At 38.4% G+C, this 23,671-nt stretch overlaps 1 protein-coding gene across 5 annotated transcripts in view; it reads left to right on the forward strand.

Annotated features, from left to right (window-relative positions):
- The window catches only part of LOC124153078 (protein FAM149B1-like), an 81,084-nt gene that overhangs the window by 26,839 nt on the left and 30,574 nt on the right, over positions 1 to 23,671 (forward strand). For 2 of the 5 annotated variants that reach the window (XR_007219988.1, XM_048392693.1), the window contains exon 1: positions 7,863 to 9,303. The exons of the other annotated variants lie outside the window; for them this stretch is intronic. Coding sequence is in view for 1 of the 2 variants with exons in the window: in XM_048392693.1 (XP_048248650.1) it covers positions 9,023 to 9,303 (281 nt within the window). In the remaining variant the exon portion in view is untranslated. Of the gene's footprint in view, positions 1 to 7,862; positions 9,304 to 23,671 lie in introns of those variants that run through there. 5 annotated transcript variants of the gene reach the window in all.

Genomic DNA, 23,671 nt, shown 5'->3' on the forward strand with positions numbered 1-23,671 from the left:
TGTGACCGCAGATAGTAAATTTTGCACCTTTTAATACCTTGCCCTTAAACTGAATTCTGCTTTTTCATCTATTTGGTGGGAGATGAGTCATGACTCTGCATGTGATAAAATGTCTTTGATATTAAACCGGGATGGATTGACAGACAAAGAGAGTTTACCTCCTAGGTTGTCAGGTCCAATGGTGGGTGGGGCACAGGTGTTGGAGAACAATAGTGCTGTAACCCTTTGACAAGATCTCTGCTTGAGAATCCTTTCATTTAGTTCTTTGAAGGTGTAATGTGGGCTGTTTGTTAATGTATTATGCAGAGTGCAAGCAATATGTTGATCCTTGCTAAAAAACTGTTTCATTAATTTGTTGATCGGAGTTCAAGATTTATGATAAAAGAGAAAGGGTCCTCGCATGTCATGCCCCTAAATTTAAAAATGAAAGATTTAGGGGGTTCCTAGGTTCAAATGCAACAGCAGAATATCTCGAGGAGCCTAGCAGCCCATTACTGTCCCACACTGACATATATTTTACTGTTTTTTTACTGCTTTACGGTGCATTTCTTATGATTGTTATTGTTTCTCAAAATTCACTGTTTTCTATTTTTTGACTTAGCTGCTTTTTTTTTATATAATTTCTATGACAGTTTACATTATGTGTTCAATCTGTTTTTGTTTTATAAAAATACTGTTTATGATCATTAGAGTCAGGAGGATTTTTAATAATTAATGCTGATATCAACCTGGTTTATAAATTGAAACTCAAGAGAGATGTACACAATGCTGTGCTGATACTGCCAGTATTTTGTACAATACTATCTATTTGTGGAATCAGAAAAGGTCATGCACAGCATGGAAATTGATTGTCTGTGTTTGGGTTTGTTTATATTTGTAACCATAGCAACATAAATCTTGAATTGGGTGGTACTTGTACAGAATGAAATGGGCAGTCTCAATCAATGTGCTGCAATTATCATCACTGGTGACATTTACGTATTTTATTTCTTCCCAGTTCTCTGCTTGTTGTTTGATCTGTATGCACATGGAAACGTGTATTGTCGGAAAAATGGGTCATGTTTTTATAGGTGATGGATAAATGGATTCTTAGGATCCACTACTAATATCCATTAACAAAATAGTGTTTATGGTGAGGATAATAGATAGGTCCTCTCTGTGGGTATTTTTCATCTTTTGAAATAAAGAGTAAGGTAAATAAAATGAAATCAACTGTCTCTCAAGTGCCTGTCATGTATTCAATATTTGATGTGCTGCTTTCAATGCAAAATCGTGGCCCGTGTCTCCATTCCTTATGAACACTCCGGGGATTCACGCTTGGCTTGTAGTGTGTCAGATGAAACTCAAAGGAAACAATGGCTTTTGATTTATTATGACAGCTTACATCACTTTGTAGATAGGTCAGCGCCTATTGTGTACTCTGATCCCACATCTATTTGATCAAATGTTTGAAAAACAGATGGAAAAAATAAAACAAAAATTAGGTTTGACTACCTTTCTTTGCAATTTTTGAGGTAAAGATAACGATAATGTTGTAAGGATCCTCTGCATGTTCAAGCGTTGTATTTGTAGAGCTTGGACAAATAGAAAGGGATTCTGACCGGCAGAATGAACACTGTTCTTGTTGCAATCTGCGCCCAATACTTTGATACAGCACAGAATTGTATAATTCCTTTGAATACCTTACCTCCTTTACATCATAGCCATAATTTCTGTTGTATTTTCAGAAGATATAAGACTTAGTATATGGGATTGATGTTACTGGACCAAAGACATCTTACTTGAGGGGGGCACGGGTGGCCCAGTCGTCTAAGGCGCCACGATTTGCTGTGCAGAGTTGCGTCCCTTGGGCACGCCAGAAACCTATGATTGTGGGTTCGAATCCCTGTTCGCCACAATTATGTTTCTAGGTTTGTCAGAACCATACCCTTGCTGGTGGGTTTCACCGAAGTGGTAAATGTCTGAGACCTGCATCCCTTTGGGCTTACCTCACACATTAAGCTGACACGCCGCAATATAACTGGAATACTGTTAAAAGCGGCGTTAAACCCAGCTCACTCACTCACTCTTACGTGAGACTAGTGGCTAAATTCACAGTCTGTTGTAGTGTTGCAGCTAGTGCTTGATGATGTCACCACTGTGACAGGCTGTGATACACTCACTCACTCTGGAGCAGTAAGTAAAACATATTGATAAGTAAACTGCTCCTTTGTTGCCCATATTAATTTTCCAATTCCCTCCTAAACCCCTTACTGATACTACCACATACCAAGGCTGTACCTAGAACTGTACACTCAGGTTTTTACATTGACTTTAAAAAGTGGGGTCCAGGGACCCCCAATAATTAATTTTAAGGGTCCTTGCAGGCAATGTGACGGTCCTGTAAAGTAATGAAATGGTGTAGTGTACTGTACGTTTTAATAATTATTTTAGAGCGCGGAATGAATCAATGATCATGTGGACAGTGGTCATGCTTGAAGGATGAAGTGACAGACACCCATTACTGCTCTTGATGTGCTGTAGGTACAAAGAATATTATTGTGTGTCCCTCGGGATGCAGTATGTTCTTTTTCTCTGTCCAATCTCAACATTTGTGCGTCATGTAAAATCCGAGTACACCCTCCACTGTTTTTCATACATACCGTATTCGACGTAATAAGCGCCCAGGGCGCTCTCAAAATTAGAAATAGGGGGCTCTTATTAGAATATTATTTTGGTGAAAAAAACAGAGTTAAAGGATAAATTTCGTGGTTTATGCTGACAGCCTGAAATGTTTATATACGACAGATATATTTTTCCAGAATTTAATTGCCCATAATTAAGGTGCACGTAAGACACGAGTGCGTATTATACGCGAATAAATAAGTTTTGTGTACATTGATCAATCGGAAGGGGTGCTAATTGGGATTGTTCACTAGCCAATTTGTTAGCAAATATCGCCGTGGGCGCTTATTAGAACGGGGCGCTTATTACGTGGAATACGGTAGCTTCTAAACGACTTTGTTACATGTCACATTATTTCTTTAAAAAATAATATTACATCTTTATGTAATTATTGTATTATGTAAATATATTACATCTGTGATGGTTTTATTCAATTATGACAAATGGTTTTGGAGTTATGTTACAGTTTATCGATTGCTTTTTGCTGCAGTAGCTCTGTAGGTTAATCAAGTTGTAGTCTTTGTATGTAGGGCAACCTGCGCTGTCTGTGTGACCAAGGTGATGCTCTTGGGACTACCACACTGCACATCACTGCACATTTTGTATACTGTTATCTTAAATTCAGATGCTGACCTAATTAAGTATCTAATGACAAGGTAGTATGCATGGTCGACTTTTTTTTACGATTATTACAATGTCTTGTCTGATGAAGCAAGAGATGGATAATGGTGTTAGAATCTCCATAGAAACGCAAACACAAATGGAATGAAATAGTTGATCATCCATACCGTCTTATCATTGGTTACATAGGTTCAAGTGAATAATGCCACTGAAACATGTGTGACCCTAATGTTTTTCCGTGTCAAAGTTAATCATTACGCTTCTGGGGCGGTTGGGTAGCCTAGTGGTTAAAGCATTTGCTCGTCAGGCCGAAGACCCGGGTTCGATTCCCGACATGGGTACAATGTGTGAAGCCCATTTCTGGTGTCCCCCGCTGTGATATTGTGGAATATTGCTAAAAGCGGTGTAAAACCATATTCACTTCATATTACACTTCTCCAAAGTAGGTGATCATTTGAGTGCCATTCTAAATGGAACATACATGTACCATATCACATTCATAACAAATCTAATGAATCCTGTGCAGAATTATAGTCAAATATATAAAGATCTTGGAAGTTAATGGGTGAAATAATTAATCGACTAGATTACGAGATTGAACTATCTACTCGTATACTAGATTGAACTATCTACTCGTATACTAGATTGAACTATCTACCTGTATAGATTGCACTATCTACTCGTATACTAGATTGAACTATCTACCCGTATAGATTGAACTATCTACTCGTATACTAGATTGAACTATCTACCCGTATCGATTGAACTATCTACTCGTACACTAGATTGAACTATCTACTCGTACACTAGATTGAACTATCTACTCGTATACTAGATTGAACTATCTACTCGTACACTAGATTGAACTAATAAACCATTTGGTTATGTTAACAACTTTAATTTGTAAGTTATCACATCAGCTTCTTATGAGAATATTGAGTTTTCTCAATTTACAGTTAAGTTTGCACAATATTAATTTATAGAAAATAAAAGTACAATACCCAGCATCAGTCATTACCACATTAATCATTGATCTCAGAATAAGTTGTGCTGTATGTAGCAGTCTGGTTAATACCAAAGGGCACACAATGGCGAATATGTCACAATTTGTATAATGTACAGATTTCTGAAGTGTTTTGGTTTTATATAAAAGAAGTAAAAAAATATGCTTAAAGCAAAATGAACTTTGAACTTATTAAATAACACCCAAAATGAGACACAGAATCAACATGAAAAAGATGTGTTTTTATGATTTAATTATATCCTGTTGATAGTGTTGAAACAGAAGTGAAAATGTTTTCATAACAAGAGATTAGTATGTCTTATTCGGTGAAAACATTTTGCCATTTTCTGAACAATGACCTGATTATGAGAGATGTGCACTGGAGATGCGTCATTAAGACATGTACAGAAATTGGGCTGACTAGTAGTTGCTTCCAAACTGCTAAATGATGTACCTTGATGTAGTCATACATTACACCTGGTTGAATTATTTATGCGGCTATTAAAGCCTATGAAATACAATGAAAGTCTTTTCCTTCATTTATTTTTAAGTCTTATTTTCTCTTGAGGTCAAATGGCCAAATGGAGTATGATCGTGACTAGTCCATTTCACCACTTGGGTAACAAGCATTGGATGGTTGGAGAATTCAGTCATGGCTTTTGTAATGTTGGGGTAGCTGACTCATGGGCTGAGACCATGAGAATTGGGTGTAAGGAGTGTAGGATTGTGTGTAAACTAAGCCGAACAGTGTGGAAGGTTGCTCATGCTGTCAACCACTGGTTATTTACAAACCTGTACTGTTGTTGACAATGATCATTCTCTGACCAACCCGTGAAGATCCGGGGCAGAATAGATTTTCAGCAACCCATGCTTGCCTTAAAAGGCGACTATGCTTGTCGTAAGAGGCGACCAACGGGATTGGCTGGTCAGGCTTGCTGACTTGGTTGATGCATGTCATCAATCCCAATTGTGTGGATCGATGCTCATGATGTCAATCATTGGATTGTCTGGTCCAGACTCGATTATTTACAGACCAGGGTCATATAGCTGTAATATTGCTGAGTGCGGTGTTAAACAACAAACAAATATTCTCTGACCAAAATACCAAGAGCCCATCCATACCAAACTTAAGTATCTGAATTTTCATCATCAAATTATTTTCCAGTGATATCCAATACGTGATTCCAAGTCAACCCAATTTCCAGTGATATACGAGATCCCACCTACAAATACAAACGTCACAACAAAGGTTATTGAAATATGCTGTCCAACTACCCGATCCGATAACAGAAATATGAAAATGTTAATTATCATGGTCGTAGTATATCATATCAGCCTTCACATAGTGTCAGTAGCGATCACTTCCTGGTTCTTGCCTCAGGCAGGCCCTGTTAAGCTCTGCCCGATCTTGTCCACCATACTGTTATGTTTGTAACCAAGGTAATATCGTTTATCATGTCATATGGGCAGTTTCCCCGATCTTCCCGCTGTTTGATGACAAATATTTAGGTAGTTAATGTTTTGGCTATTGCTATTGTTACTGTAGGCTATACAATTCACTGTTTGCTTTGTGACGTTGGTGTTGCTGGCCCACTGGAGGGAGGGGTTGGAGGGAGGGAGGGGTCATCACCTGGACAAGTGCCGCAACAGTTCATTACCTGGCGCTACCATGTGTGCAGTGTAATTACATTCCTCCATGGGCACTCATCCAGAACGCTTGTATCCCAGGAAGCTTTCATCATCTATTATTATCACCTTATTATGATCCTCCATTCTCCTGTGCCCTTTCGTGAGCAGCTACAATTGAATATCATATCCAAGTCGGAAACCCGATGTTAACATTGTATATAATACACATTTCATAGAGAGTCAACAATAGGGGATTTTGCCAAACTGGGGCAGAAATACTTGTCTGTTTCGGGGAGGTACAATAGTAATAATAGCATAACACTGTGGCCACTCTTTGGCTGGGGTCAACAACTGTATGGTGTGGCTGGTGCTATATGATGTCTTACACCTCGCTACTCACAGCGTAATATGGGTTGCGTAACTATTGTCATTACCTTGGAGGATGGAGATGAAGCTATGTCCATATTGTGACCTATGGATGGCCATGTCATGACTACAAAGGAAAGGATTAAGAAGTGTTGGGAGGACATTGTGGGCATATCTACTGTTGATTGATTTCTTGTGAAGAGCTTGTTGAACATAGAGTAGCTACGGGTTATAATTGAGTTGATTGTCAATAACAAATTGATCATGTTGATGGTTGGCAATTATTGAAGTTCTGGTCAGTATTCAGATGGATTGTTGCCAGTATTTAACTTTTGGTTAATCCCTCAGCATCAAGAATGTGTGTGGGTAAAGTTTCAAATTTCTTGTTGTTTCAGTAATAACTGTAAAATTGTTACAAGGTGCTTTTCATATGCAGTATTTGAAATAATAAATTTAAACAATTGGGATGAAAAATTGAACGTTTATACATGATAAAAAGCTTAATTGGCTACTGATAACCAAACCCTTGAAGATCCGGGGTAGAATAGGTCTTCAGCAACCCATGCTTGCCGTAAAAGGCATCTGTGCTTGTCGTGAGAGGCGACATAACAGGATCGGGTGGTCAGGCTGTCTGACAAACAAACAAACAAACTGATAACCATATATTGAAAATATCCTAAACTGCTGAAGCGGCGAAAATGGGATGTATTTGAGGCAAAAACAACCAAACTAAAAAGTTTTCTTCAAAAACATAAACCCATTTTATTTCTTTCCCTTAGACCCTGACATCAAACATAGCGTCATGAAATGAGATCTTTTGACAATTCAACATTTTCAAGTTGAATGCAAATTTAATTTGTTGTTTTTTGTAACTAAAATAATAATTGAGTATCAAGTTATTTTCATTACTCTCGCAATCACAATTTGAAGTGGTCTTGTGAGGAGATTATTTTCATCCATCTATATTGATTGTTGTTGCTAAGCAAACATGTAAGAGGTGATATTACAGTCGAGAGTTTCTATCTGAGGGACTTAAATAATATTCATCATGGCATAAATTAACCTGTATGTGTGTCATCCAGCTGCCGATCTACCCACATGAAGTTGAGGGATGCTTATTCAATGACGAGGGACTCTGAGTTATATGTGTAGGAGACAGTTGTGTTGTGAACTTTAAAGTGGTTTATTGTTAAATTTGTCATGTCAACTTTCACAGCACGAAAATCCCATGTCAAAGACCTTTATAACCAGGCTAGTGTTTATTATAGCCTGCTGGTAACCACAAGGCTTACTGCTGTGTCTACAAGACTTAATTGAGACATTTGTAGATTTATGGCGATCAAACAGAAGAAAGCCAGGTGAGATGGGGTGGTGAAAACACTATTATTAGCAATTTGTTTTTCATGAAATGTAGTATTTTCTTTGGCAAGGTAATAATTAATGTGTCGTGATTTTGTCACTCGTGTTATCCATCAGCTTGGGATGATAATGACAATAATTCCCTGTCCGCCCCACTGCTTGACACCCCTCAACCGAAGTAGAATCTTCCAGTCTAAATTTACCGTAGGACATACCTTCTGGTGGCAATCAGGCTGGTGAAAGCAAGCTCTGCTATAGGTTGGACTTACTCTCAGTGTTAGAATGGGATGAGAGAACAAGCTGAGAGGATGTTAAGATGGATAATGCCAAGAATAGACAGTGTATTGGATGATCATTATGGAGCGTGTTGTTTGATATGATGTGCTTCATTGACTTGTGATGGGCACAATAGCAGCATTGCTTGGGATGAGCACTCCGGAAAGCTTTTGGATCTGTTTCACTAGCCACTACTCATTTCACAATTGTTAACAGTGTTGTGTGTTCATCCAGGTTCTTGCAAACAGGTGCTTTCCAGGTTGTCTGCTTCTAGTGCTTTTATTATGAATCCTACCTTAATGCACCAGAGTGTTTTTGGCTTGAATGTTTTCAAATCAGTTTGCATTATCATGTCAGCCAAAGCCATTTACTTTGTAGTAATTGGAATTGATCAAGGCACTATTTAGAGTCCAAACGTGTATAATTTGCCAAATATACAAGATTTTTCCATTGTCAAAAATTAAGTGCCTTGGTGAACTGTGATATGATCTAGAGACCATTGAAATGCTTGTCAAAATTAGTGGATTTATGTTCTAGATATCATTAATGGGAAGAAAGACTTGTGTTATTTGAGCTGTTTGGGTGAAGTTAAGGAGGTTTTCAGGTGCATTAAGTGATAGGTGTTGATAGGGGCAACTGAGGTCGACAGTTATTCAAATAGCCCTTGGACAGGGCAGTGTTAACAGTGCCTTAGGTCTTGTTCCTGTGCTTCCAAGTTACAGAGATTTTTTTGACTGCCAAAAGTACTTTAGCCCGCCATTAGGAAGCTTTACAGTGGACTTGCCAGAGACTGACAGCAGTTGTGTTGTCTTGTGAACCATATTTGCTTTAAATGAGCCACATTGATCCAATCAAAGGATATTAATGTGTTACCAGTTTGTATCCAACAGTAATTCCAAATAGGCTGAAAATTTCTACATAACAACAGATTTGAAACAAAATCTGGCATGAGAAACATTCAGGATATATGACAAGAGGATCCTTCCATCCAGTGGTGTGTCTTCAATATACACGGCTTCATTATGGAATGTGTGATGCAGCTCTAGCTGTGACATCAAACCTCACGCCCCCTGATGCAGCCTAAAGTGTCCGCGTTTTGCCCTGATGACACTCCACGTTGCAGGTGTTGATCCAGACACCCATGCACACCTGACTTACCTGCTGTTGAAGCAGTTGCCCCACCTGTCCCCCGCGAACCTGCCCCCTCACGCCTATACGCTGGCACACACAGGCAGGGGTAAGGGATATGGTCCTCCGCTACCCCCGCTGATTGCCCTGGGGAAAGGGGCGCCATCATCGTCATCATCTTCACGAGTGACATCGGTTTCATCATCCAGTGGAAGTTTTGTACGGGAGCGATTAGATGAGATTCTTGTAGTCCGAGGGTAAGATTTGGTCAATTTAAATGTTATATAGTCAGGGAACAGTAAACACTCTCCTTACTATATAGAACAGTAAATCTTCCCCCAATTATATTCAATGAAATTTTGTTCACAGAATTATTGCTAAAGTGACAGTAACGATGTACATCTGGAAACCTTCAAACAGTTTGTAGTTTCAACAAACTCGCCCTTCTACATCTACCGGTATTTATATGAAAAGTAGAAAAAGGTCTTTCCGTATGATATGATATGAAATTCATCCACTTTTTATTGCTATCTATATTAATTCGAAGGAAAATGGCAATAAGATGGGCTTCACATTTAGTATATTGTTGTGATGTAGGGTAAACACATGTAAACCATGCTGTCATTTGTCATAATCTAAGCAAATGGTGGGGAAGAAGAAACCAAATGCTTCAGTGTTCCATCATAAGTTAACGTTAGACACAGACAGTAATAATCTAGTCTAGCCCTCTGTCCGTCAGTGTATGAAATATCTGAGTGTGTGAGTGACGATGCAAACCAGCATCTGTCACATGGAATAGTACTTACCAACAGCACATTATTACAGCAAATAACACTGACATGATGGCAGTCATATCAACTTACAAGATGAAATTGGGACAAAATTATATTGTTTTTCAGATTTCACAAATTAAGTCAATCATTATGTAAATTATTTTGGAAATATATCTATGAAGACAGTAGGATATTTAAAAGTTACTATGTCTCTAAAATATCACAGTCAAAGGGAATGGTATATTGAATGCTGCGTGCCTTAGCAGTGTAAACTCCACCAACACCAACACCCACTGTCGAATCTGATGCATAGGCGTGATAACTTACCTATTTTCAAGATCATGTGTGCCATTTAATAATATAGAATAGCCAGATGGGCACTAGCACATGTGTTTGCATATTTCATCCTAGAATTTAGAAAATTGCAAAAAGAAAAAAACAAGACATGCTAAACATGCTAAAACACATATCTGAATGATAATCAGAAAATATCTTAGGATTTATTGCTCCTGATTGGAACATATTCTGGACTGTCTAGATTATTTGCTTGGTATTTTTGCTGTATTTGTTCAATAAGAATTTGTCACCTGTCCTGGAGACAGGTGAGCAGTTCTAAATAAATTAATAAATAATGTATGAATATAGCACTGCTAAGAATGTGTATGTATCTTTGTTCAAAGGGCATTAAGTTGTTAAAACACCATTGTTGAAGTCTTTGATGTCTTTTGTGACTCCAATTACATAGCAATGTTTTAGTTTCACAAAAGGCACTTATTACAACTTTTAGGCCAGTCTAAAATGGTTGGGGGGGGGGGGGGAGGCACGGTTGGCCCAGTCGTCTTCAGCGCCGCAATTCGCTGTGCAGAGTTGCATCCCTTGGGCACGCCAGAAACCTACAATTGTGGGTTCAAATCCTGGTTCGCCCCGATTATGTTTCTCGGTTTTGTCAGCACCATACGCATGCTCATGGGTTTCACCGAAGTGGTAAACTTCTAAGACCTGAATCACTTCAGGCTTTCCTCCCACATTAAGCTGACACGGCGCGATATAACTGGAATACTGTTAAAAGCAGTGTTAAACACAACTCACTCACTGTTTTTAATGTCCATCAAACATTGAAAGAAGTATTAAGAAATTTTAGATGTCTGTACAAATGAAATTGGATTAATCATGTTCCTATGTTTATGATACCAAAATACCAATATTATGTAAAATTATCAGCGTTTTGATGGAACTGAGACTTTCACCGTGACATTTATTTTACATTAAGATATGTCCTGATGTTGTCTTCGGATGCAGAGCAAGTCGAAATGGTTACCAAACGAGAATTCCATCTCAGATGAAATTGATTCCCACACGGAATAAAATAGTTTGAATGCTCACTGCACCACATGGAAAATGGAATTCTATTTAAGTCCCGTTGTATTGATAAACCACTAGCAATATGTTTTCAGTGTTTCACAAGAGCGTGTAAAGAATCTCATTTTGATTATTGAACCAGCTGAGAAGTCACTGCATGCCGCAACCTGCCCTCTGTTTAGTGTCGCTGGAAGGATATGAAGTTACGCATTAGTGTTGACCTGATGATGTAAATATGGAAGATAAGCTGTGTCAACATGGTGCCCACATTGAGAGACTTGTATGTCCAAGGTTGAATTATTTCCCCAACATACACAAGGTTGATTCATCTATCAAACATATGCAACACTGAATTATTCAGTTGACACATCAGACTTCTAATTGTCCACCCAGGTTTCTACCCAGGAAAACCAGTATTGAATCATCCAACAAACATACCAAACATTGAATCATCCTCCCAACTTACTGGTACCCAACACTGGATCATCCACCAAACATAATGGTACCCAACATTGAATCATCCACCCAACATTGAATCATCCACCAAACTTACTGGCACCCAACATTGAATCATCCACCCAACATTGAATCATCCACCAAACTTACTGGCACCCAACATTGAATCATCCACCCAACATTGAATCATCCACCAAACAATGAATCATCCACCCAACTTTGCACCCAACATTGAATCATCCACCCAACATTGAATCATCCACCCAACTAACTGGCACCCAACAATGAATCACCCACCCAACATATCTGCACCCAACATTGAATCATCCACCCAACATTGAATCATCCACCAAACAATGAATCATCCACCCAACTTTGCACCCAACATTGAATTATCCACCCAACATATCGGCACCCAACATTGAATCATCCACCCAACATATCTCCACCCAACATTGAATCATCCACCCAACATTGAATCATCCACCAAACAATGAATCATCCACCCAACTTTGCACCCAACATTGAATTATCCACCCAACATATCGGCACCCTACATTGAATCATCCACCCAACATTGAATCATCCACCCAACATATCCGCACCCTACATGGAATAATCCACCCAACATTGAATCATCCACCCAACATTGAATCATCCACCAAATACACCGGTACTCAACACTGAATCATCCAGTTGGGAAGTCTGCAAACAGTCATAAATACACATATTCTTTATAGGTTTGCAAACGTGCTTGATCTCCTGACTTTATCATATGTTGCTTCACTTCATTGTGTGTTTATGAATTTTGTGGGGGACTTTTTGCCTGCCGTGTTGGTTTGCAGCATCCTGGTTTATGTGTGTTTAGTCCAGGTTGCCATGGGAAAGCTGGCCCAACAATCACTGGTAACACTTTTGTTGGACTGGATTCAGTCGTGATACAAGTACACATTTTGTGAGCCATGCCTCCTGACTGAGATCCGTGGATTAATTACAACAAGGTCATTAGTTAATCTTATTTAATGGAACAGGTAAAATGTGGAGATGATGGAATCAAGCATGGCGTGTTAATAACAGGTGTGGCGCCCATGTTGAGCTGCTGGCCTTGAGGCTCGATATGTGATCACTTTTTCACTTCAGTAATGTAATAAACGTGTGCTTAGAAAGTATAATGGCAGGCCGAGTTTTCCCACCAGATTAGGTTCAATCATGTATTTCAGTTCAATAGAAAGGAAGGATAGAGTGACACTATGCATTAATATGACCTGGGTTAGGAGAGAAACAAGTTCGGAAAAGAGATTTACCATGTAATGAGTAGATGTAAGTTTGCACACACACACCTGTTTGTATGTATAGAAGATTTTGTACATGTTAAGTGTGATATCCCATTTCAAGGAAGAAATATCAGCTCGGTTACTTGCTAACTTGCATTTAAACTTGTATAAGAAACTATGATATGTATTAGGAATAGATATCCAAGCCAGGTTTCATGTTTTTTCTATGCAGATCTTTAATGTAGTGAAACATATTTCTTGATTAAGTACACAGTGATTTCATTTATTAATGGACTTGTGTTATGTTTCCTCCCTGTGGGGAGTTGGTGGTAGAATTGGTATCAAATATCCCAAGCTTGACTTGAGAGCTGACTAGTTGAAGATCAGGTGGTCATAATGTGATATCTTCCTGATTGAGGATCAGGTGGTCACAGTGTGTTATCTGGCTGATTGGGGATCAGGTGGTCACAGTGTGTTACCTGGTTGATTGAGGATCAGTTGATCACAATGTGTTACCTGGCTGATGGAGGATCAGGTGGTCACAGTGTGGTACCTGGCTGATTGAGGATCAGGTGGTCACAGTGTGTTACCTGGCTAATTGGGGATCAGGTGGTCACAGTGTGTTACCGGCCTGATTGAGGATCAGATGGTCAGTGTGTTACCTGGCTGATTGAGGATCAGGTGGTCACAGTGTGTTACCTGGCTGATTGAGGATCAGGTGGTCACAGTGTGTTACCTGGCTGATTGAGGATCAGATGGTCACCATGCATTACCTGGTTGATTGAGGATCAGGTGGTCACAGTGTGTTACCTGGCTGATTGAGGATCAGGTGGTCACAGTGTGTTACCTGGCAGATTGAGGATCAGGTGGTCACAGTGTGTTACCTGGTTGATGGAGGATCAGATGGTCACAGTGTGTTACCAGGCTGATTGAGGATCAGGTGGTCACAATGTGTTACCTGGCTGATTGGGGATCAGGTGGTCAGTGTGTTACCAGGCTGATTGAGGATCAGATGAACACAGTGTGTTACCAGGCTGATTGAGGATCAGGTGGTCACAATGTGTTACCTTGCTGATTGAGGATCAGATGGTCACCATGCATTACCTGGCTGATTGAGGATCAGGTGGTCACAATGTGTTACCTTGCTTATTAGGGATCAGGTGGTCACAATGTGATACCTGGCTTATTGAGGATCAGGTGGTCACAATGTGATACCTTGCTGATTGAGGATCAGGTAGTCACAGTGTGTTACCTGGCTGATTGACGATCAGGTTGACACAGTGTGTCTGTTGGCTTTTGTTTATTATGAAAAGCACAATTCACTTTGATTTGCTGTAAATAATTTTGCTTTAATTAACATACCTTTCTAAGTGATATTAAACCAAACTCACTCAGTGCAAGGTTTAAAATGCAAATTTATGACAAACATATCTGCTTGAATACTTATACTTTTTGACAATAATATCCTTAATTTCAAGGCATCTCGACTCCAACATATAAACATAAAAAATGATTAGTACAGGAACTGGAGATAGGTAGGAGTGTGAATTTGAGCGTGATCAAGGTGAGCACATTGCTGTTACAGAATCTGTCATATTTCTGAGGTTGTATGGCTGGTTATTGATGAACAAAATGCCAGGATCTCAGTTAAACTGTTGTAGAAGATGCCCGTGAGTATCAATAATAGAGGATGTGGATGTAGAAGATCTCCACGTCAATCTCACCCAGGATATCATGTTACCTGTTGCTACTGTTAATGTAATGCAATATTTAACACGCACCTTGTGCACTGGGCCTAAGGAAAGGATGAATATATTAAAAAAGGGTTTTGGCTATCTCTGGACTTGATAATGAGGTGTCACTATATTTGATGATATAGCTGGTATTGCTGATGTTATGTTCAATTTTACCCATTACTGGAATGCCTATTTTTCTTAGTGAAACCATGATTTTATCATTTGTGTAAAACTTATAAGGTGTGATGTGACAAAATTCATGAGAAATTATTCATTATGTTTAGGCTTTCATTCAGTATTACTTAGAAGATGAAATGTTGTCAGGATTGTGAATATCTCTGAATGTTGCAGTGAGATATCTGTATAAGACGTACATATGCAGGTTCTTGTGAAAATTGGTGCACAGGTGGCCCAGTTGTCTAAGGTGCCGCAATTCGATGTGCAGAGTTGCGTCTCTTGGGCATCCAGGTTTACCCTGATTATGCTTCTTGGTTTGTCAGCACTGTACCAGTGCTCATGGGTTTCACCAGAGTGGTAAACGTCCAAGACCTGCATTACTTCAGGCTTTCTTTACACATCAAGCAGACATGCTGTGATGTAACTGGAATAGTTTTCAAAGTATGGTAGCGTTAAACCTAACTCGCTGACTCACTCCTGTGAAAACAAAGAAATTGAACTTTTTTTTTGGTCTCACATTTTCATCGGGCAATTTCAGACAAAGTTATGAAATATGGAGATTAAGCACTTCAAGCTGGTGAACCTGGATAAAGTCTTCTACATTGATTTCCTAATAGATTGTCATGATTAGAGGACAGGGTTACAGATTTATACGTAGTTCAGGTCACTCGATAGATTGCCATTTTCCACAATGTCTTAAAACAAATAATAAGGTCCATTTTGAAATTGATGAAGTCATAGACATGTCCAAAAATCCATTTGTCGCAGAAAAGTCTCGAGAGATATAGTGCCATGATGAATTTTATTCCAGAAAGGTGGCTTCTTGTTAATGTTATTTTATGTTGGTGTCCCATTACCCTGATGGAAGCAGGAAGACTGCAAATTACCCCAATTATCTTTATGCTACAGATTGGTGGCGGACAATTGAACCATCATTGCTTGATGAGCGTAGTCTGTTATTCCACACTCCCCCCCCAGTAATGACATGATCCGTAGATTATGCAACTACGTTGCTGCTGGGTTAATGTGGCCAATGGAGCTGCCTGCAGGATGCACCAAACGTCCTCTGCTGTTTCTATTACCTGCAGTGATTACAATTAGGTCTAATGGAGGAATAATGATGCTGGCAAGGCATGTTGCTGAAATTACTTTCCATTTGATTTATGTAATTAATTATAGTGATTTTGTTGCCTGAGGTGTTGGGTACTAAACTGCAGTAATGTGAAATCTGTGTTCTAGATGTTGTCCTTGGCCGGGTCTTTACAAATCCATAAAAGATTTTGTTTTCTCAGAATATTTCTAAGTCTGTGTATCATGATACACTTTTCTAGCAAAATTTTGATGGCAATATTTTGTGGTAAAATGGATTGTTTTTGATTGAAGTACAGTATTTGCTTTCCGTGTTGCTCATATTGGTTGCTGGTTTTAGAGGAATCAGCAGTTGAAGCTCATTCGTCCTGTTTCCCTGGTAGCTTGTAATCCAATACTCTCATCCTGAAATATTCATGAAGATTTCTTGCTGTTCCAGAGATCATGAGCAGTCTGCCTACAACGTATTTGAAATTATCATTCATTATATATTTATTAATTTCAGAAAAGTGATTATTTTTGTTTTTTTCTCTGAGGTCTATGCAGATATATGGAATGACATTGACAGTTTAGAATAAATCATCAAAATTCCTAAATGCTAGAATTCTTAAAATGTCTTTTTGGTGCAATTTTGAACAAATATTGATTGTTCTCTTGATATCATCAAGAAATTTGTATTCACCCATTTAAGATTGTTGTAAGAGGTGACTAACGGGATCGGGTGGTCAGACTTGCTGACTTGGTTGATGCATGTCATTGTATCCCAATTGCATGGATCGATGCTCATGATATCAATCACTGGATTGTCTGGTCCAGACTTGATTATTTTCAGACTGTAGTCATATAGCTTGAATATTGCTTAGTGTGGCATTACACAACAAACAAACAAATAAGATTCACTTAGATTAATGTTTTTATAATGATTTCACGTCAGCATAAAATTGCAAGTATCATTTAATGGAACATACCAATTTTGAATAACGTTCGGCCATGGACATGTTATGAGGTAAGAAGGAAAGTATGTCTGCAGAATGGCCATGGAGGCATAGAGATGCCCTTATTATAATGGCTCTCTTTGAGGTGTTGAGCTTGTCCAAGTAGGTCTTTGTTTGGCAGCCATGTTTGTTTTGGCAAGGGGAGGTCACTGGCCCACAAGTGAGCCAATCACTGACCAGTGGACAGTGGAAGAACTACTCCACATGTTGACATTCATGGCATGATAAATTGATAATGGCAGCCTGGCTGATAAATATAGCCAAGGACGTCATGGAAACTGTGTCTACAAACTTGGTTTATGCGTATCAAATTTTAATGCAATATCTGGAGAAGGCTGTCGTTGTAACCTGATATACTGAATAGACTAATAACTATATGTGAAACGTATAAAGTGTCAATGTCAGAATAAGCAGTCTTGTTTATCCGCCGAAACAGATTTCATAAGGCGTACAAAGCAAAATAAATGAAAATTATTTGAATAGATCACTGAAATTCAGTGATGACACCAGGTGTTCACGAAAAGGGTAAGCATGTCCTGCTCTACCGGTAGCACCCTCCACTCTCACAGTTTGCATAAAAAAGTATGTTTGTTGCCTGACACCGCACAGCAGTACTTCAGCCATTCTCAGTGACAAGCTTTTTTATTTTCTGTGGTTTTCTAGCTGTTCTTTTGGCTTTTGGGTTGGTTATTATTTTATTTATACAATGTATAGTTGACATAGTTATAAGAGATATTACCAAGTATGATATTGTTTTTCATATTATTGAAGGGAACAATATGCACAGAGAGCTACACAAACACATGAGAATTAACATGAATTGTGCAGGATGGGTCACAATGTTTTCATGTGTGTATTACTAGTCTTGTGGTATGTAGTACAATGCGAATCTTCGAGTATCCATTTTGTAACACACTAATGTTGTCAGCACTCTGAAAGTCTGTCTTTCCCTGGGACTTACTGCTTAATACAACATGCAGGCCTTCAGACATTCGTATTCCCTAATAATCCAAGTTATTATATAGTGTTATCAGGGATTTGATCACTATTTGTTAGTGCTTCATAAACACATGTTTATGATATACCGGTAGTCAAAATGGTACAATAGACTCTGCATTTAGGAACTATTGCTAATTTCAGTGTCTCAATGTCCGCAAGGCACTAGCGTTACAACATCTAATGAAATAGCTTCCAGATCATGGAGCATTGTCTGAATGCTGAATGAGGGCAACGTGTGGTCTGGGATAGAGAAAACTATACTACTGTCTCGTTAATATTAACTACTAATTTGAATGTGTGTATTTGGAAAAAAAGCTGGCCACAGCATTAAATCAGGTAACATGACTTTGGCTCTATTCTGATTATATATTTGTGACGACTTGTTCAAGAGGTGATTAGATATTCTTGATGACTAGTTCAAGAGGTGATAAAAAAATATGAAGTTGAACTATGTATGACCTTTGGTATTGAATTTTTGGAGGTGGATGGGAATCCTGTAATTTATATGTTAATTTTGATTAAGTAAGGAATGGAAACGGAAAATTTGTCTGTGAGATTGCCAGAAGGACATGTATTCTCTTATGCCTATTGATTTACTTCTCTCCTCTGTGAAAATCATTTTTAGTGTCACTCACTCATTCTGCTGAAATACAGTATTACTATCTTCTTAGTATTTTACAAAAAGATTATACATCCCACATCTTCCAGAAATCAAGCACCACACCTTGAATACAAGAACTACCTTGGATTCTTGTCAACTGCCATTACAACATGCAATTAGGTGTTCCACTGTCAGCGTTCTAGACAGGGACATGTGACCATAGATTTGTCCCAGCAGTTGATGGCCTTGTAACCACAACAAACAACAGTAGTTGTCATCAGCCATCATGTTATGTTCTATAACTGGCCCATCACCTGTTTATGGGAGCAGCTATTGTAGGTACTTGGACCTAAATCTCGAGAAAGTCATTTCTAGTTTGTGCATGTCTGTGAAGCCTGAGATTCATTCCGGTTGGTGTCATTTAATAAATCCCACCCTTTTGATAGACAGTTTAATGGTTGTGATTCAATTGTCAATGTATAGATTGAAGTGTGTTATTCACCGATTGTGTTGTTTTTTTTAAAGTAGAAAGGAACCAATTGAAAGTTGTTGTTTTTTATGTTAGTATTTTTTTATTTTTCGGGTTGACAGTGAAAATATGTTTATGTTTCAGCGGTAGAAACTAACAGTTTTACTCTACTAGTCCTTATAATGATAACATATAGCAAAACCCTAAAAAAATGGCCAATTTCTACTCGTCCTTATGATACCTTAACTATTGGGCAGTTTGGCCAGGACTACAGGACTAGTGCCAATTTCTAATGCTGTGTTTCAGTGCTTAAGATTTATCTAAATGATTGATATTCAATTTAGTGTTCATTTACATGTTGATATGACATGTTTCTCAAGTGTATGCACAGTTTGTAGTAATAACAATACTCCGGTAGCCTTGGCAGCGCTGACTGTCACAACTTCTATACTTTTAAAGAGACTTTCTATTTTCAAAGCGCTAGGATCGCTTTGTGAAACGGCTCCCTGAACTTCAGAATCATATCAATGACACCCTTTATTCAATACTTGGTAATGTGGGCACCAAGTTTTAGACTACAACAAGTATTCAGTTTTACACCAGAATAATAAACCATGCTGAATGAATTCCTACACGTCTTGATATTAAAGTAGGCATTCCTACTCAAGGAAAAGTAAGGCTCCACTTTGAACAAATGATATGCCTCTTTAGGGTTGTGTTCATCTGTGATAGAGCTCAGACTTGTTATATCAGATTCTACCATTGAATGTATTGAGAAGCTTGGCCCATTAGCGACAGGAGTATATTTGAATGGGGTGATTTCATTCCCAGGAGATATTCACTGATCCATGCTCTGTAAATTAACTCTGTTATGTGTTGGCTTGACTAAGTGGGCTTGTTTGTGGACACTGTGCCAAATAGGCCCCTAAATAGATGTTGATAGGTGCTATTACTAGTGTTAGTCCGTTACACAATGACATGTGTTTATTCAGCCCGCGGTGACAGTTCCATAGCAAGTGTTTGGCCACTTTTACGTCACACAATGAAGGGTTCGTATACGTTACATACGCACCTCAACACCTGTGTTTGGGGAGAAAAAGTGTGGCATTAATTCCAGTCACTGACATCAATTAAGCAGTTTATGAAGTGTTTAGGGTTTATAGATTGCACACTATGTCTCTTTTATTGGTGTAATATTTCTTTGATCGCATGATTTTCTTTGATTTTTTTCAGATTATCTGTTAACTGCTGTTGCAGATGTATTCATTATGTAGTGTATGATGTTTGCATCAACAGATGTCATTAGCACTGGTTCAATATTTGGTGTAGAAATTCATATAACTTTGATATTGCCAGCCTTTATGAAATGAATGGTATATGGCCTAACTGATGAATTATCTGGTGGTAAGTTGGCTGTGTGGTGTTTGCCTTATCAGCTAAGGGAGGGTTGTATTAAGGACTGTGGCTCCTGTCAACTTCATTAGTCAAGTGGACACCAACACCCAACAATTGCGGTCACTCTCCTCAGGAGCATAGCATTGTTGTCTGTTCACGGACAAGCTTTTAATAAGTCAGTCCTTTCTAGGTAAGATTATTGTTATTAATATTCTATTTAATTTTTATCCCCCTGGCATATAATGCGGGGGGATATAGCGATCAGCCAGTCCGTCCGTCCGTCCGTCTGTCTGTCTGTCCGTCCGTCCGTAATCATTTCCTTCCCCGGAGCAGAACTCGAAAATAATTCAGTGTATTTGATTGAAACTTGGCATATCTATCAGTCACATACTGAAGTTGTGCCTTTTGCTATTTAGGAATTTTAGAAATTTTTATTTTTTACGTTTCCATGGTAACAAGTTGGACTTAGGTTCTATAAGGGTGGTGTTCGTTTCCGGAGCGTAACTCGAAAAACGTTAAATACTTTCTTACAAAACTTTGCATGTCTACCAGGCACATACTGAACTGGTGCCTTTTGCTATTTAGGAAAAGAATTTTTTATTTATTTTTTACGTTTCCATTGCAACCAGTTGGACTTAGGTTCTATAGGGTAGAGTTCGTTTCCAGAGCATAACTCAAAACCCATTCAAAACTTTTTCTTACAAAACTTTGCATGTCTATCAGACTCATGCTGAACTGGTGCCTTTTGCTATTTAGGAATTTTAGAAATTTTTATTTTTTACGTTTCCATGGTAACAAGTTTGACTTAGGTTCTATAAGGGTGATGTTCGTTTCCGGAGCGTAACTCAAAAAACGTTAAATACTTTCTTACAAAACTTTGCATGTCTACCAGGCACATACTAAACTGGTGCCTTTTGCTATTTAGGAAAAGAATTTTTTATTTATTTTTTACGTTTCCATTGCAACCAGTTGGACTTAGGTTCTATAGGGTAGAGTTCGTTTCCGGAGCATAACTCAAAACCCATTCAAAACTTTTTCTTACAAAACTTTGCATGTCTATCAGACTCATGCTGAACTGGTGCCTTTTGCTATTTAGGAATTTTAGAAATTTTTATTTTTTACGTTTCCATGGTAACAAGTTTGACTTAGGTTCTATAAGGGTGATGTTCGTTTCCGGAGCGTTACTCAAAAACCGTTACATACTTTCTTACAAAACTTTGCATGTCTACCAGGCACATACTGAACTGGTGCCTTTTGCTGTTTAGGAATATCATAAATTTTTATTTTTTATGTTTCCATGGTAACAAGTTGGACTTAGGTTCTATAAGGGTGATGTTCGTTTCCGGAGCGTTACTCAAAAACCGTTACATACTTTCTTACAAAACTTTGCATGTCTACCAGGCACATACTGAACTGGTGCCTTTTGCTGTTTAGGAATATCATAAATTTTTATTTTTTATGTTTCCATGGTAACAAGTTGGACTTAGGTTCTAAAAGGGTGGTGTTCGTTTCCGGAGCGTAACTCAAAAACTGTTACTGTATTCGACGTAATAAGCGCCCCGCTCTAATAAGCGCCCACGGCGATATTTGCTAATATATTGGCAAGTGAACAATCCCAATTAGCACCCCTTCCGATTGATCAATGTACACAAGACTTGTTTACTTATGTATAATAAGCACTCGTGTGTTATATGCACACTTAATTATGGGCAATTAAATTCTGGAAAAATATATCTGTCATATATAAACAGTTCAGGCCTTCAGCATAAACCATGAAATTTATCTTTCAACTCTGTTTTTTCCACCAAAATAATATTCTAATCAGAGCCCCCTATTTCTAATTTTGAGAGCGCCCTGGGCGCTTATTACGTCGAATACGGTAAATACTTTCTTACAAAACTTTGCATGTCTACCAGGCACATACTGAACTGGTGCCTTTTGCTATTTAGGAATTTTTATTTATTTATTTTTTACGTTTCCATGGCAACAAGTTGGATTTAAGTTTTCATATAGGGTGGGTTCACTAATGGAGTATAACAAATAAACTGTTAAATATTTCCTTGCCAAACATTGCATATCCATATATAAAGTACATACTGAACAGGTGCCATTTGATATTAAGGAGTTTTAGAAATGTTTATTTTAGAATTTCCTTTGCAGCTATTTTGACATTGGCTGAGAGAAATGTTGGGTCAGTTACCTGGTTTGGGACCATAACGTGTTAAAATGGGTGGGGGATATAGATGACTTCGTTGACTATACGCTTGTTTCTTGTAATTTGTCATTTGTTTGCATTAAAAAAACACCACAGAAACCCACGTTTTACTTTCCATTTCATATGGATGCGACCATGCTGGATCTTTTGTTGGTAAACAATGTATGCTTCTTAAAGAACATTCAACTCTTGACTCATTACATACAGAATTGCACATTTACTTGTGGTTACTTTACAGACAGCTGCCGGGGGGATATGTCATCTTTCTGATGACTCTTGTTAAAATTTTATTGATAATTTCTTTCTTTTCCCCCGGCATGTAATGTGGGATATAGTCATAATCGGGTCCGTCTGTACGTCCGTCCGTATTTCGTCTCTGGAGCATAACTTAAAAAAAGAAAGATTATTCATCCAAACTTGGTACATGTATTAACCAGGGGCTGAAGGGGTGCCTTTTGTTATTGTGGGGGGATTTGTCATCTTCTGATGACTCTTGGTTTTTTTGTAATTTACTTTATAATAGAATACTTCACAAAGTGTCTATTAATTTATATTTGTAAATTTACATACAAAGGATGTGCATACATCATACTTATATAATTGTTGATACTGAAAGATAATTATGAAATGGAAAAAGCATTAATAATGTTTGTGACGAAACTGAATGCAGTAGTGGTGGTGTTGAACTTGTGACCCAAGGTTTAAAGAAGATATTACCATCATTAAGAGATTATTACTGCGGCTCAGTCTTTGGTCATTGGTGGCTTTCTTTTGGGTCAGCTGGGAGATTTCATCTCTGACAATTACTGTGGTGTTGATACAGCTGATCCTGGTCAGTGCCATACCCTGCTGGCCAGGTAACGGCCAGGTAACTGTCAGGTAACACACTGATAAGGAGCACTGATTGATCTTTTATCATCACCAGTGATTGATTGAGCAGTGCCTCTCTCCCACTGGTGCCTGACTAAACACTACTTTGTTATGAAAGCTGGTGTATCAGATATCTTGTCAACTGTTTATCAAGATATGGCCTGACACCTTCAGCCTTTGTTTTCCTTCCATAGAAGGTATATCTTGGTCCGCTAAA

The sequence above is a fragment of the Haliotis rufescens genome, unplaced genomic scaffold (assembly GCF_023055435.1).
Source record: "Haliotis rufescens isolate VD_foot unplaced genomic scaffold, xgHalRufe1.0.p SCAF_11, whole genome shotgun sequence".
Lineage (NCBI taxonomy): Eukaryota > Metazoa > Mollusca > Gastropoda > Lepetellida > Haliotidae > Haliotis > Haliotis rufescens.